Source organism: Notolabrus celidotus, chromosome 23, assembly GCF_009762535.1.
Source record: "Notolabrus celidotus isolate fNotCel1 chromosome 23, fNotCel1.pri, whole genome shotgun sequence".
NCBI classification, from domain to species: domain Eukaryota; kingdom Metazoa; phylum Chordata; class Actinopteri; order Labriformes; family Labridae; genus Notolabrus; species Notolabrus celidotus.
Genome location: NC_048294.1, coordinates 24,617,298 through 24,631,185, shown reverse-complemented (window position 1 = coordinate 24,631,185; position 13,888 = coordinate 24,617,298). Strand labels below are relative to the sequence as shown.

The following is a 13,888-nucleotide window of genomic DNA, read 5'->3' as shown; positions in this document are numbered from 1 at the left end:
TTCTAGGAGTTCACCTATCCGACAACCTGACAACCACCACCAACACCCCACAGTCATCAAAAAAGCTCAGCAGCAGCTCCGTCCCCTCCGGAGACTCAAAAGGACAGGAGTTCCCACCCCCCACCTCATCACCTTCTACAGAGGCACCATAGAGAGCGTCCTAACATACAGCCGCACTTCCTAGTTTGGGAGTCGCAATGAACACCAGTGGCTAAACAGAGTAGTGAGGACAGTCAGCAAGATCATCGGTGCCCCTCTCACCTCCTTAATGGAGATCCACCAGCAGCGCTGCATCTGCAGAACCTTCTCCATCCTTAAGGACCCCCACCACCCTCCTCAAGGTCTATTTTCCCTCCTGCATCCAGGGAAGAGGTACAGAAGTATCTGCTGCAGATCCAGCAGGATGCTGAACAGCTTTTACCCACAAGCTGTGAGGATCAGAAACAGACTGATTCCCTCCCCTCCTCCTTCACACACTCACATCCAAACAATGTTTCAGCTGACAGCCAATCACCTGTCAAGATGAATCCCACATAACACTTTACTGACTGATGCACTTTCTACCTTTTGGTCTCATCATTCTGCTAATACTGTGTTTTATGTGTTTTTTTAATGTGGCAGGGCGGACTCGTAGCTAAGGTGTAAACATAAATGAAAACCGGCAACGCCACCTGGGGACCTGCGCCCCAGGAACTATAGAACAACTTGATTTTAATGAAATAAGGTCACACAGGTAAGAACTGACAGAAGGCAGAGACAGGGTGTCAAAATAAGTTCAAAGTTTATTAACTCAAATGGAGAGAATGGAAAAACTTTATAAATTACCTAGGAAAGGAGAAAGAAAGTGATACAATGAAACAATAAACAAACAAATAATGAGGGTTAAAGAGTATTTCATTTTAACAAGTATTTAAAATAGGCCTTCTACAAAGTTAATAAAATTATTATTAAAAACTACAATGAACCCCTAACATAAACTAACTAACCTAATCAAACTAAACAAGAAATCCAAATAAACAAGATCAACTCAATGTACGCTGAGGCCACCAGAAGGGAGGCAGACTACACAAAGGAAGTGCAGGGGGTTCTACCACATACTCAACTTGGTGAAGCACACAAGCACACAAGCCAATCGTCGGCGGCTGCCATATTGGAAATGCTGAACTCACCTAACGTAGTGTGAGGTAAAGAGGCGGGGTTTGAGCCATCTAGAGGAGTCAAAAAATACAACTAGTGGTTCGGGAAGCCTCATTTCCCCATCACTAGTTACAACTGTCCCCGGTCTCCCTACTAATAATTGGTATAATAATGTATTTCGGTGTTTCCGTTTTAGGCCTTGGTTTCCTCATTTTTGGTTTTCGGTTTTGGCCAAGAATTTTCATTTTGGTGCATCCCTAGTAATTATTAAATGTATTATCAATTAAAAAGTGAAAAGTAAATTAGCATTTTAGAAGAAAAGTAGGCTTTGTACAAACTAAATAAGTATATTTAAAATATATTTACAAAACCAGTGATACTGTAAGAAATGTGCACAGGAGTAACATGAGTGAATAAAAAACAACGTACAGAAGTAAGAATGTGGGCAGAAACTTATTGCACATGTTTGGAGTGAGATGAGTGATTATTGAACGTGGATAAATAGACAGGGGAGATATTGAACTTGTGTCCGTTTGGTGAAATTATATTATTACTGTTTGTTGTGAAGTCTGAACACAACAGGAAGGAAAGACCTGCGGTATCTCTCCATGAGACAACGTGGGTGAAGTGGTCTGTCACTGAACGAGCTTCCCAGTGTTATGGTCTCCTGGAGGGGGTGTGATGTGTTGTCTATCACAAAAGATAGCTTTGCTATCATCCTCCTGTCAGCCACCACCTCCACAGGGTCCAGTGGGCAGCCCAGGACAGAGCTGACCTTCTTCACCAGTCTGTTCGGCTTCTTCCTGTCAGCAGCAGAAGATGCTGCTTCCCCAGCAGACCACTCCAAAGAAGATGGCTGATGCCACCACAGAGTCAAAGAAGGACTTCAGAAGAGCCCCCTCCACACCAAAAGAGTCTGCTTTGTCCCTTCTTGTACAGCGCGTTAGAGTTATCTGACCAGTCCAGTTTATTGTTCAGGTGAACACCCAGGTACTTGTAAGATTTCACTGTCTCAATCCCCTGGATGTTCACTCTACTCTATCCTAACTTTGTCTGTTTTTTTTAACAGAAATAATCTGGGATTAAAAGTAAATTTGATGAGAAAACATTTCCCCCCAACATTTGATTTACAGCTTCAATGCGACCATTGTTCGTGTCCTACTGTATAACAGACTCAAATCAGCACAACCACAGTGATTCAGTTGAACAGGAGACGAGGCAGGATGGATATGAATGTGTGAAAGAATCTAATAAGTGAAGGTGATTAAGATTGTATTCACCCAGAAAAGAGGAGAGGTCAAATAGAGGATGAAGACAGCATTGAAAATGAAGGGAGTAAGGGATGCCACCACTTCAGCTTAAAAAAACCACCCCACACCATCCACTCCACGCTCCACCCTGCCCCCTCACTCCCCACCCAAAAATATCTCCATTGTCATAACCCGTAGTCCATTGCCATTCCTTTACCCCCTCCACTTCCTCCTCCACCGTCCCCACAGTGCTAACCTCAGGATTGGTGAGCACCAACAGGTGCCTTCCCCACAGGCTTCCCAGTACAAACACATTCCACCCACTCGTCACTCCCAGCACGCACGCCCAATCAGGCCGTGGTTTCACCCATGGAGCCATGGCCACAAAGAGACGAAAGGACAGGAGGGAGCCACGTTAGCTGAACGCTGTGTGCTGTTGAAGGTGCCTACATGCTGATATTCGGCTGACGGTGTGCTCGTGAATGCTGAAGCTTGAAAGGTGTGCCTTCTTTAGTGCGCTTCTTCGTGATTCAAGGCTCCAGCATCAGTGATCCTGTTCAGCAGAGAACAAGGCCTTTGAAATTTAAGATGTCATGACTGCCATGATCGGACAAATGAGGATGAGAATGGACATTCATGTGAGGTTGAACGCGTTTATCTTCTTATGCAGCTGCATTTGTTTCACTTTCTCAGGTAAGACTCTTGACCTCGTGTGTGTGGATAGCTTTTCTTGGTGTTTTGATTTTGTTGAGCTGACATACACTACCAGTCAAAAGTTTGGACACACCTTCTAATTCAATGTTTTTATTTATTTTAATTATTTTCAACATTGTAGATTAATACTGAAGACATCAAAACTATGAAATAATCTGGTTTTGCTATAATCTGGATTACAACAGTAGTCAAATAGGGCTATCCATTGTGTACTAACCCTACCTCTGAACAACACAACTGATGGTCTCAAACACATTAAGAAGGCAAGTCATTCTACAAATGAACTCTTGACAAGGCTCATGTTCATTAGAAACCATTCCAGGAGACCACTTCATGAAGCAGACTGAGAGAATACCAAGAGTGTGCAAAGCTGTCATGAAGGAAAAAGGGGGCTACTTTACAGAATCTAAAATATAAAACAGATTCTGCTTTGTTTAACACTTTTTGGTTCATTCAATAATTCCATATATGTTCTTTCATAGTGTTGATGTCTTCAGTATTAATCTTAAGTGTTTACAATCATTCCAATAAATACAAACCCTTGACTGAGGAGGTGTTTCCAAACTTTTGACTGGTAGTGCACTTTAAGCTTTAAAGGTTAATTCTGTTTTACTTTGATCCAACCACTAATTATGCAATTTTCTTTATCAAAATCTGCTGCCACAGTTATCATATCAACCAGTTCTCTTTTAACTGTGCCTTTAAATCCAGCCTTAAGTTTTGATCTGTGCGGTGACATTGAGAGTTTGGGAGAAAGAGGCAGAAAGACGAACAACAATGCCTGACTAACTTTGACTCTGACCTTTGACCCCATGTCGTGCTTGGGAAGCAAACAGTTGCCCTTTGCGTGTGTGCGACCTGTTGTGCAGTGTTACAATTCCTCTCACTCTCCTAAGACTACAGCTGAACATATTTCCTGCTTGGCTGGACCGGAGGGAATCTTCATAACCCCCAAATGCAAGCTTGCACTCAGAAAATTAAGGCATACCTGCAGTTCAGTCAGATAACATACACAAGCAGCCTGGATCCTGCTGCACTCTGTCAGTTCAGTTAAATTGGTATTGATTCCACTTCCTCTGCCTTTTTTGGGGGATAAAAATCATAATTGAAATCGATTTGTTACAACTAGTTCTTATCTGAGCTGAGCTGAAGGGCTCTGACTTTAACCTTCTGACCGCTGTCCTGCTCTGTTTGAGAAGCTCCACAGGGATTGTGGTGATTTTTTCCTGTCCCTTTTTTAAGTCCAAAACCTGGGGCTAATTTGCCACTTATTTCCCCAAACGGAAAGACTGGCGGTAAAAGAACAAGGAGCTAAGTAGAAGACAGTCCTCAGTCCCTAAATCCCTGTGAAAGAAGTTCTTATTCTCTTTTTTAACTCATAAAGCAAAAACCTGCTCTGGAACATATAATGAATCACATTAACAACTCATTGTTTGTTAATCAGGGTCTATTTTTGTCCCTGATGGAACTGGTATCCTAGACATCCCTTTGATCCCATCCCCCCGCTGCGTATCAATTACATTAGCTCAGTCACCTTTGCTACCCATCGAACAGCACCTGCCCTGCTGACTGCTTCTTTTGCCTGCCCCGGCTGTCCTTCTCCCTCTTTTCCACGTGTTGTTCCACCAAATATTTCAGATGAGTCAATCCATCATTGTTAAGAACTGAAACCCTTTTTTGATTAGACCAGTCATTAGACAGAAATCTGCTGATAATTTCAGACTTAAAATTTAACGTCAAAGATTTCAGTGATTCAAATAGTATTAAATGCTATTGGAAATTGAGCCTTAAAGGCTGTGGAAACGTGAATGGAATATTTAAAATTCACATAGAATATCAAAATGTAATGTGTAATCAAGCTTCAACAAAAATCTGTGTGAAAATAAACATCCACAACTCTGAAAATAATCTGTTCAAAAACATCTTATTTTATAGGTCAGAGCATTTATCAGGACTGTGTGGGCGTGACCTAACTCTTTGATTGACAGGTCAAGAGAGAGTTCACAGCCTGCATGTTTGAGCCGTCTGACTCTGAATCTAAAGACATCAAAACTCTAGAATCTGAAAATTATTCATTTACAATGGTCTCTGAGTGCTGAGTCACAAAATACTTCAGAATCAGGACTTCTATCATTTATTAGTTTTATCACTCCATAGTCTCCGGGGCATCAGGACCATGGGACACCCCAGAGCAGAGGAGGCTGAAGTGTAGTATGTGAACGCAGAGGAGCTCGGCTCCGGGTGTCAGACGGAGCTGTTTGTCTAAACTCTGAGCTGTTTGGGAAAAGTTGGTGAACCGGTCCTGGGGAAAGTTAGTGAACCGGTCCTGGGGAAAGTTAGTGGACTGGTCCTGGGGAAAGTTAGTGAACCGGTCCTGAGGAAAGTTAGTGGACTGGTCCTGGGGAAAGTTAGTGAACCGGTCCTGGGGAAAGTTAGTGGACTGGTCCTGGGGAAAGTTAGTGAACCGGTCCTGAGGAAAGTTAGTGGACTGGTCCTGGGGAAAGTTAGTGAACCGGTCCTGGGGAAAGTTAGTGAACCGGTCCTGGGGAAAGTTAGTGAACCGGTCCTGAGGAAAGTTAGTGGACCGGTCCTGGGGAAAGTTAGTGAACCGGTCCTGGGGAAAGTTAGTGAACCGGTCCTGGGGAAAGTTAGTGAACCGGTCCTGAGGAAAGTTAGTGAACCGGTCCTGGGGAAAGTTAGTGAACCGGTCCTGGGGAAAGTTAGTGGACTGGTCCTGGGGAAAGTTAGTGAACCGGTCCTGAGGAAAGTTGGTGAACCGGTCCTGGGGAAAGTTAGTGGACTGGTCCTGGGGAAAGTTATTGAACCGGTCCTGAGGAAAGTTAGTGGACCGGTCCTGGGGAAAGTTAGTGAACCGGTCCTGGGGAAAGTTATTGAACCGGTCCTGGGGAAAGTTAGTGAACCGGTCCTGAGGAAAGTTAGTGAACCGGTCCTGGGGGAAATGAGCAGAAACAATGTGGGACTGCTTTAGCCACTCGACCACGGCTCAACTCAACCGCGTCCCCAAATTTTCCCAAATCCACCACAGTTAGTTAAACAGAAGAATGACAACAAGCTGTCATCTTCAGCGGTGGATTTGCAGACAGGGACACACGAGAGACAGCTATACAGACAGATTACAGGCAGTACGTGATTAGCCAACAAGCTAACAGCTAAGACAACTCTGAGGGGAGCTGGCTGAGATGTCAGGAGACGGTCTGAGCAGGAGCGGAGTAGTTTTGTTGAACATGTGTGCACGTGACTCAGTGTTTAATTTCTGATTGGTTAGATATTCATACGTAATAAATATCAAAGTTAGCCCCGCCTTCTTTATCCTAGTGTTAGAACAGTATCAAAAACGTAACCGATTATACTTCAAAAATGGATTAAAGTTCAGTTCCAATTAAAGATGTACACGATAGATAGATAGATAGATAGATAGATAGATAGATAGATAGATAGATAGATAGATAGATAGATAGATAGATAGATAGATAGATAGATAGTTCTTTACTCGTCCCACAACGGGGAAATTCAAGTGTCACAGTAGCAAAGCAGACGGTGCAAAAAAAAAAAAGCAAACAAGAGCCTATAAAATATCAATTATTAAAAAGTTATTAGCAATTAAAATCAAAGAGGTAAAAAAAAAAAAAAATATATATATATATATATATATATATATATATTATTGGTTATATAGTCTGAGCACTGCAGGAAGAAAATAATCAAGTATTGATTAATTAATTGTTAAGAAATTACTCAAAACATTTTTGTTTTCAATTTTCCTTGACGTGGAACAAACATCATGTGGTCTCATATTACACTCAGCTATCAGGGAGGTGTTTTAAGTTTAAAGCATGTTTCAAAGTGAATCAGCTGACTGAAGGTGTTGAGCACAGCAGAGACGCTCAGCTGTGCGTCAGGTCTCCACGAGCACTTTTTAAAGAGGATCAATGCACAACTGCTGCCAACAACGACACGGACACGAAGGTTGACAACTATAAACAGGACATTTCCACCTTTAGATACAAAGCCAACAGACTGCTGGGAATTGCTGGTACACTATGTTTGCAGAGCAGCAACATCAGAGCCGTCTGAGCTTCTCTGCAGCTGGACTGATTATGACCCGGTTGCGCTCCAGGCTGACACCTGACCGAATACACACGTTTATTTTTCTCAATAAGAACGAGTAGACAGAAAACTGGACACTGAGTCTGAATTACTTTTTGTTAGTATTATGAGCCTTCACATTATAAGACTGTATGTCCGCGGAGAATATTTTAATGAGCCTGATCGTTGATAATCAATGTTAAACATGTACCTGTATTCAATACCATCAGTTATTTGCATTTTGTTGCTGTAGAAAATATAATTTAGGGGCAAAAGAACATATTTGGCCTTGTTTTTGACTTGATTTGGGTTCCCAGAGGCTTTAACAAAGGGTATACTCTGTATATTTTAAGCATTGGTCATCCCAGTAGAAAATGTAACCCTTCGCCACTGTAGGCCTGGCTCGCTGATCCATGGAGAACAGTCATGCTGTGATCTGGGGGCCAGTGGCATGTGTCATGTGCTCTCTTTGAACAGCTTAGGTCACCCCGCTTAACCTCCAAAGTAAGATTGGGGAATCTGTTTCCAGTCATTTTCAGAAATTCAATCTAATCTACAAAAGTGCGGTTTCACTTGTGTGTACCTGAAAATAAGAATAGAAAGAGATCTCTATATCTGTAGAGGGAGTAGGTCTCATTTACAGGGTCAGCCATGTTTCAGCACTGTACCTCTGGGATATTCCTAAATGCATGGAGGGGAAGTTGTTTGGGATCTGCAGCCAGGGTTAGACGCTACACAATATTACACACTGCAACAGGGTTTTCAAGTGGGCGCTTCCCTTTACCAGTTTTTTTTGTAAATTTAGGCTCACTACACCTTGGGGGAGGCTCAACAGTTAAATCCAGCACCCCAGAAACACCCTTGTCCATGCTGGCTCTGAACCCTTCATACACAGACTCAAAAAAGACAGGAAAAAACAAAGTGAGGAGTCTGTAGAGAGGTGTTGGAAAGAGGACAGGGAAAACAGGGGCCACAGATCACCAGAGCTGGGTGGGGCTGTACTCTCTACCTCCCACTTTCTCCCTATTGTAATGAAGAATGAGGGTAGGGGGATGTAGGAAAAGAGATGTAAGTAGGAGGACTAGGAAGGCAGAGCCAGGGCAAGAAGCCGGTTTGGGCTAGAGCGTCCATCCTCTTGATCCAGGATGGACACTCAAGAGAGGAAGTGTGTTTATGCCCAGGCCAGTAATCATTCTGTCAATTTGCTTTAATTGTATAAAGAAATGAACTGCATCTTTCAGGACTTTTTTGGTCCCGGTTTGGTCTTATTCTTCAGTTTCTCTCAGCTGTTTTTCTTTTCAGACAATGTTGACTCTTGGTTTATCCGGTTTCACTTCCTAACCTCATCATTTTCTGCCTCTTTGCATCCATCCTTTCATCCAGCGGCCTCAGAAATCGAGCGGAGGCTCCATAAGAAGATCTTTGAAAACTACAACTTGAAAGTGAGACCGGCTCGTTACTGGGAAGACAAGGTGATGGTTCGAGTGGGGATGACCCTGTCGCAGCTCGTCAGCTTGGTAAATACACACACGCATGATGGGGGCTGAAATTTAAATAAGGGAGGGGGGGGACAGAGATTTGGTGATTACTGTTTTCCAGGACTGGGACAAATTCATATATGCCAACACAAAATGGGGGGATATGGAGTATGGTACACTTGTCTTGATGCTGGAGTGTTTTCATGGTGGAGAAACGAACCAACTAAGCATGCAAACTAGAAATGGTGACAAGATAAACAGACCAATGTCCCAAAACAAACAAGACAAGTGATGAAGGCTATCTTACTCTTGGACTCACAGTGACTGGGTTGGAAGATAAGGGGAGACCGGTGTTTCAGTTCTATTGGTGTTTTTCGACCGCAGGAACTTTTCCCCCGGAACTAGAGACTTTACCCCTGAACTATGTATGTTTTGACCAGAGGAACCAGGGTCTAAATTTAGTACTTTTCAAAGGTCCCGGGACTTTGGGGGGGCAGGGCCTGCAATGCTGAACGTGTCTGATTGGTAGATTAACCTCAGTGTTTTTATTCCGCCCTCCGTCCACAATAACATCACACACATCTGTGATTCTCTTGATTTCTCTTTCTTTCATTAGTTTTTATTTGTTCTATCTTTTTTGTATGTGTGTGTACTTTTCAAAAGAAGAAGCTGTGATTCTCTTGATTTAGCAGCTTGTAACAGTAGTCTTCTCTCAGCCCACCGTGAATGCGTCTCTCCCGGTGTTCCGGTTTTAAAAGTGACCCTGTAAACTGGAGACCTTCAGCTGAACGTGTCAGTGTTTGTGGAGTTTACACAGCTGTTGAAACACAGAGGGAGTTCCTGGGAATACAAACTAGTTTAGTTTTTATTAAGTTTTCAAAATATCCTCATCAGATATTTAATGATGGTCTAAAGACGTTTATGAGGGATGCATCCGGCTGAGAGTCTCCAGTTAACAGGGTCGCTGTTTAAACCAAAACACCGGTCGATCTCTGCCACGGCTTTTTGAGTTCAAAAGGATTTTAAAGTCGTGTTGAAACGTCTTTGCTACTCGCGCTTATCTCCTCTCACGTGTTGATTCAGTGAATCCATCTGTGATGAAATATAGCACCATCTAAAACAGACCAGCTGAGTCTCTTCATGCTAACAGGCTAACTGTTGTGTTGCTCATAATGATACCTGCCTGTTCAGAATCAGAATCAGAATCAGCTTTATTGGCTAAGTATGCTTGAACACACAAGGAATTTGCTTCTATGGTGTCATCTGTGATGAATGGCATTCCTCTTTGTTTTACTGCCCTCTACTGGTCTGGTGGTGTAGTGCAATTTACTTTTTTTTTCTCCATACGTCACTGGCCTGATTTCCACAATCTACCCGGGACTTCAGCCCGCAGTCGAAACGCAGACAATCGTAGGGGCACAGGAACCTTTTAGTTCAGGGTAAAGTAGTCCTGTGGGCTAAAAGACCCCAGAACTCTTGGTCCAAATGCACCTATAGTGACCCTGTTGACTGGTGACTATCAGTCGGATACATCTGGGGTTATTTCAGTTTCAGCAGATGTTGAATACAGAGTATTTTTTTTATATTAAAAGCATATTTTCACTGTACTGCTATTACTTCACTCCCATACCCAACAACACATGATGGGATCTAACGTATGTACCCCTCTTTCTCTGTCCTTCTATCCCTCTACAGAACGAGAAGAACGAAGAGATGACAACCAACGTGTTCATGAATCTGGTACACACACATGAAACCATTCATCTTCATCACCGAGCCTCGCTCTGCTGCTCTGGCTCCTGTCTTCTCTCTCTTGGCTGCTCTTTCTCTGTGCCCCTCAAATGGACTTGTCACTTTCTATAACCACAAATTATTTAATGCTTTATCCCCCCCTCTCTCTCTGTCTCGCTCTGGCTCACTCATTTCTTCCCAACTTTGGCTAATTAGAAATCAGGACAGGTTGAGCGTTTGTGACAGTTGTGAGTGTGAGTTTAGATTATCATTTTCAAAGACTGGAGAAGGTAGAATGTAAACGACAGAGACATCAGGGCACCATGGATTCTGCTTAACCTTCACCCCCCTGTACTTGTTCTTCATTTCCTTTCTATGTCCCCTCCATGTTAGGCGTGGACAGACTACAGGCTGTCCTGGAACCCAAAGGACTATGATAACATCGATGTTTTGAGGATTCCTCCCAACAAGGTGTGGCGTCCTGACATCTACCTCATAAACAAGTGAGTGTCCTGTTTAAGTAGTTATTCACTACCATATTATAACAACGCAACTTTTCAATATAAACTTCAAACCTCATGTGAAACACAATAGCATTATTACAGAATGAAACACACTATGTATACACTGTATACTTAGATTCATGGTCCCATAGGATGAACCCTTCTGAAACATAAGAACAACATGAGGTTGAAATTTGTCTTTTTAGTTTCATATCTCATTAGCAGACGGTCATAAAATTGGTGTTCCTCCGGCTTTTAATTGAGCACTATCATTTTCTGTACATAGCTAACTAACAAATGAGCGCTTCTGGATATACTTTATTATTTTATTTACTCTATTTTATTTGATCTTTATTTATTTTATTCTATTTTATTTGATTCCTTATTTTATTTTATTCTATTTTTATTTGATCTTTATTTTATTTTATTCTATTTTATTTGATAATTATTTTATTCTGTTTTATTTCATCTTCATCTTATTTTATTCTATTTTATTTGATCTTTTTATTCTATTTATTTGATCATTATTTTATTCTGTTTTATTTGATCTTCATCTTATTTTGTTCTATTTTATTTGATCTTTATTTTATTCTATTTTATTTGATCTTTCTTTTATTTGATTCTATTTTATTTGATCTTTATTTATTTTATTCTATTTTATTTGATTCCTTATTTTATTTTATTCTATTTTTATTTGATCTTTATTTGATTTGATTCTATTTTATTTGATCTTTATTTTATTCTATTTATTTGATCATTATTTTATTCTATTTTATTTGATCTTCATTTTATTTTATTCTATTTGATTCTATTTTATTTGATTCTATTTTATTTGATTCTATTTTATTTGATTCTTTTTTATTTTATCTGTACTTTATTTTATTCGTAGCTATATCTTATTTTATTCCTTTTTCTGCTTATATCTAACTTTCTTACATACCATTTATAAGAGCTCTGTAATGACTTAATTCCCCTCCCCGGGATAAATAAAGCATTTCTGATTCGGATTTTCTGATTGGATCAAAAACTAAACTGGTCTAATGCTTCATTTTATAAGGAACTACCTAAAAACTGGAGATAATTCTATCAAGCTCCTCTGTAGCATATGTTTTGTAGTCATAGGCCAATTTTAGCATGCAAAAAGCTAAGCTAAAATTGAAGCATGTTAAAATGAAAAAGTATTACCTGCTAAACTTTAGCATGTTAGCACTGATTTGATATCTGTGTGAACATTAGCGCTGAGCTCAGAGAGTAGCTTTAAGTTTCCATTAAGTCAAAGAAATCAATGTTTGCCAATAATTCAAATTATAATAATAACTATATGTGTATAGCGCTTTTCAAAACAAATTACAGAGCACTTTACAAACATTTTTTAAAAAGCAGATGGCCGTAATTAAGAACATATCATAATCCAGCAGTAGTAATAAAACAAGCATCAAAGTAATAAACCATCAAATCAATAAAAAGTCTAAAATAGTGAGTTTTTAAAAGACGACAGTCTGTTAGCTTCCCTGATCTCCTCCGGCAGGTCGTTCCACAGCTTCAGGGCCCGAACAGAAAACGCTCGATCTCCTTTGTTTTTCTGTTTGAGCGTGGAATAGTCAGTACCGGAGGATCTGAGGTTACATGAAGGCTCATAGGGAGTCAAGAGGTCAGCAATGTAGTCTGGAGCTGACCCCCCAAAATGGACTGGGAGCCAGTGATATGCTGTTTTATACCAAAAAATGTATAAATATTCCTTCACCACACCTTTTTTAAGAGAGAGATTGTAGTTTCAAGAAAATCTAAAGTTTGGTCAATGACTCATTTGCCCTAAAATAGAAAGAGTATGACATGTAAATTAAATGTTTCCTATCGGGGCCCCTCGTCGCAGGGGTCGCCAGTTTGATTCCCGGCCGGGTCGACCATTCCTGCATGTCTTCCCCCTCTCTCTACTCCCCACATTTCCTGTCTCTCTTCAGCTGTCCTATCTAATAAAGGCAAAAGGGCAAAAAATATAACTTAAAAAAAAAAGTTTTCTATCTGGGTTCACATTCCCAGGATCTACTAGCTAGCTACGTAGCTAGGTAGCTTATCGTTATTGTCATAATCTGTGTTTCAAAATTGTATCATTCATTCATAAATGGCGAGAGTACATCATAATGAATCTCTACACTGAGTCCAGTTCCAGCTTGCACTGGAAACCCTTCTGTATGTATCACTAAACCTGTTAGCCATTTACATTGGAATTCAAAGCCTTGCCTCTGATGACAGATACAAGCAGACTGATACTGAACATCCCCAAACTTCAGACTGAATCATCTTTGTAATCTATGAATAAGGAGTCGTCTTCCTGCTACTCTTCTGTCTGATATCCCTCAAAACCATTTGCTATTGACACGTTTGTTAAGCCTTTAAAAATGTGTTACAGATATACAGTATAATGTCAGGGTATCCTCATGAAATGTTTCTCTTTTTTTCTCCCTACAGTAATGACGGTCAGTTTGATGTCGCTCTCTACGTCAACGTCTTGGTTTACAGTGATGGGACAGTCAACTGGCTTCCTCCTGCCATCTACCGCAGCTCCTGCTCTATAGAGGTAAGAATCAGATCCAACAGGTGGATCACAACCAAAGTACATCAATTATATCAAGACTTGTTTGTACAAATATTCAAACATTTTAACTTTGTTGTGATTCCTATAAAGGCATCAACATTTAAGATTAGGGATGCATGACCAAGGGGGGGATACTGAAGAATTGTATTATCCTGATTATAAATTATAACCTAGTATCAATCACTCAATCTTTATTTGTATCGCACCAAATCACAACAAACATTATCTCATGACACTGTGTACAAACAGAGCAGGTCTAGAGCACTCTATGTCAAATTATGAACAGAGACCCAACACCAAGACAGGATAAGACTCAGTCTGACCCCACCTTAATCCACCATGAGCATTGCACCTAACAGTATTTAGCTAGTT

The 13,888-nt window shown here is 40.8% G+C and overlaps 1 protein-coding gene across 2 annotated transcripts in view; it reads left to right on the top strand.

The window, feature by feature from the left end:
* chrnb1l (cholinergic receptor, nicotinic, beta 1 (muscle) like) overlaps positions 1 to 13,888 on the top strand; it is a 118,138-nt gene that overhangs the window by 75,784 nt on the left and 28,466 nt on the right. Inside the window, exons 1-5 of one of the 2 annotated variants that reach the window (XM_034676557.1) lie at positions 2,792 to 3,080; positions 8,592 to 8,725; positions 10,382 to 10,426; positions 10,811 to 10,920; positions 13,390 to 13,498. In XM_034676557.1, the coding sequence (XP_034532448.1) occupies positions 2,981 to 3,080; positions 8,592 to 8,725; positions 10,382 to 10,426; positions 10,811 to 10,920; positions 13,390 to 13,498 (498 nt within the window). In that variant the 5' untranslated portion in view covers positions 2,792 to 2,980. Of the gene's footprint in view, positions 1 to 2,791; positions 3,081 to 8,591; positions 8,726 to 10,381; positions 10,427 to 10,810; positions 10,921 to 13,389; positions 13,499 to 13,888 lie in introns of those variants that run through there. The other variant, XM_034676561.1, reaches the window with a different exon arrangement.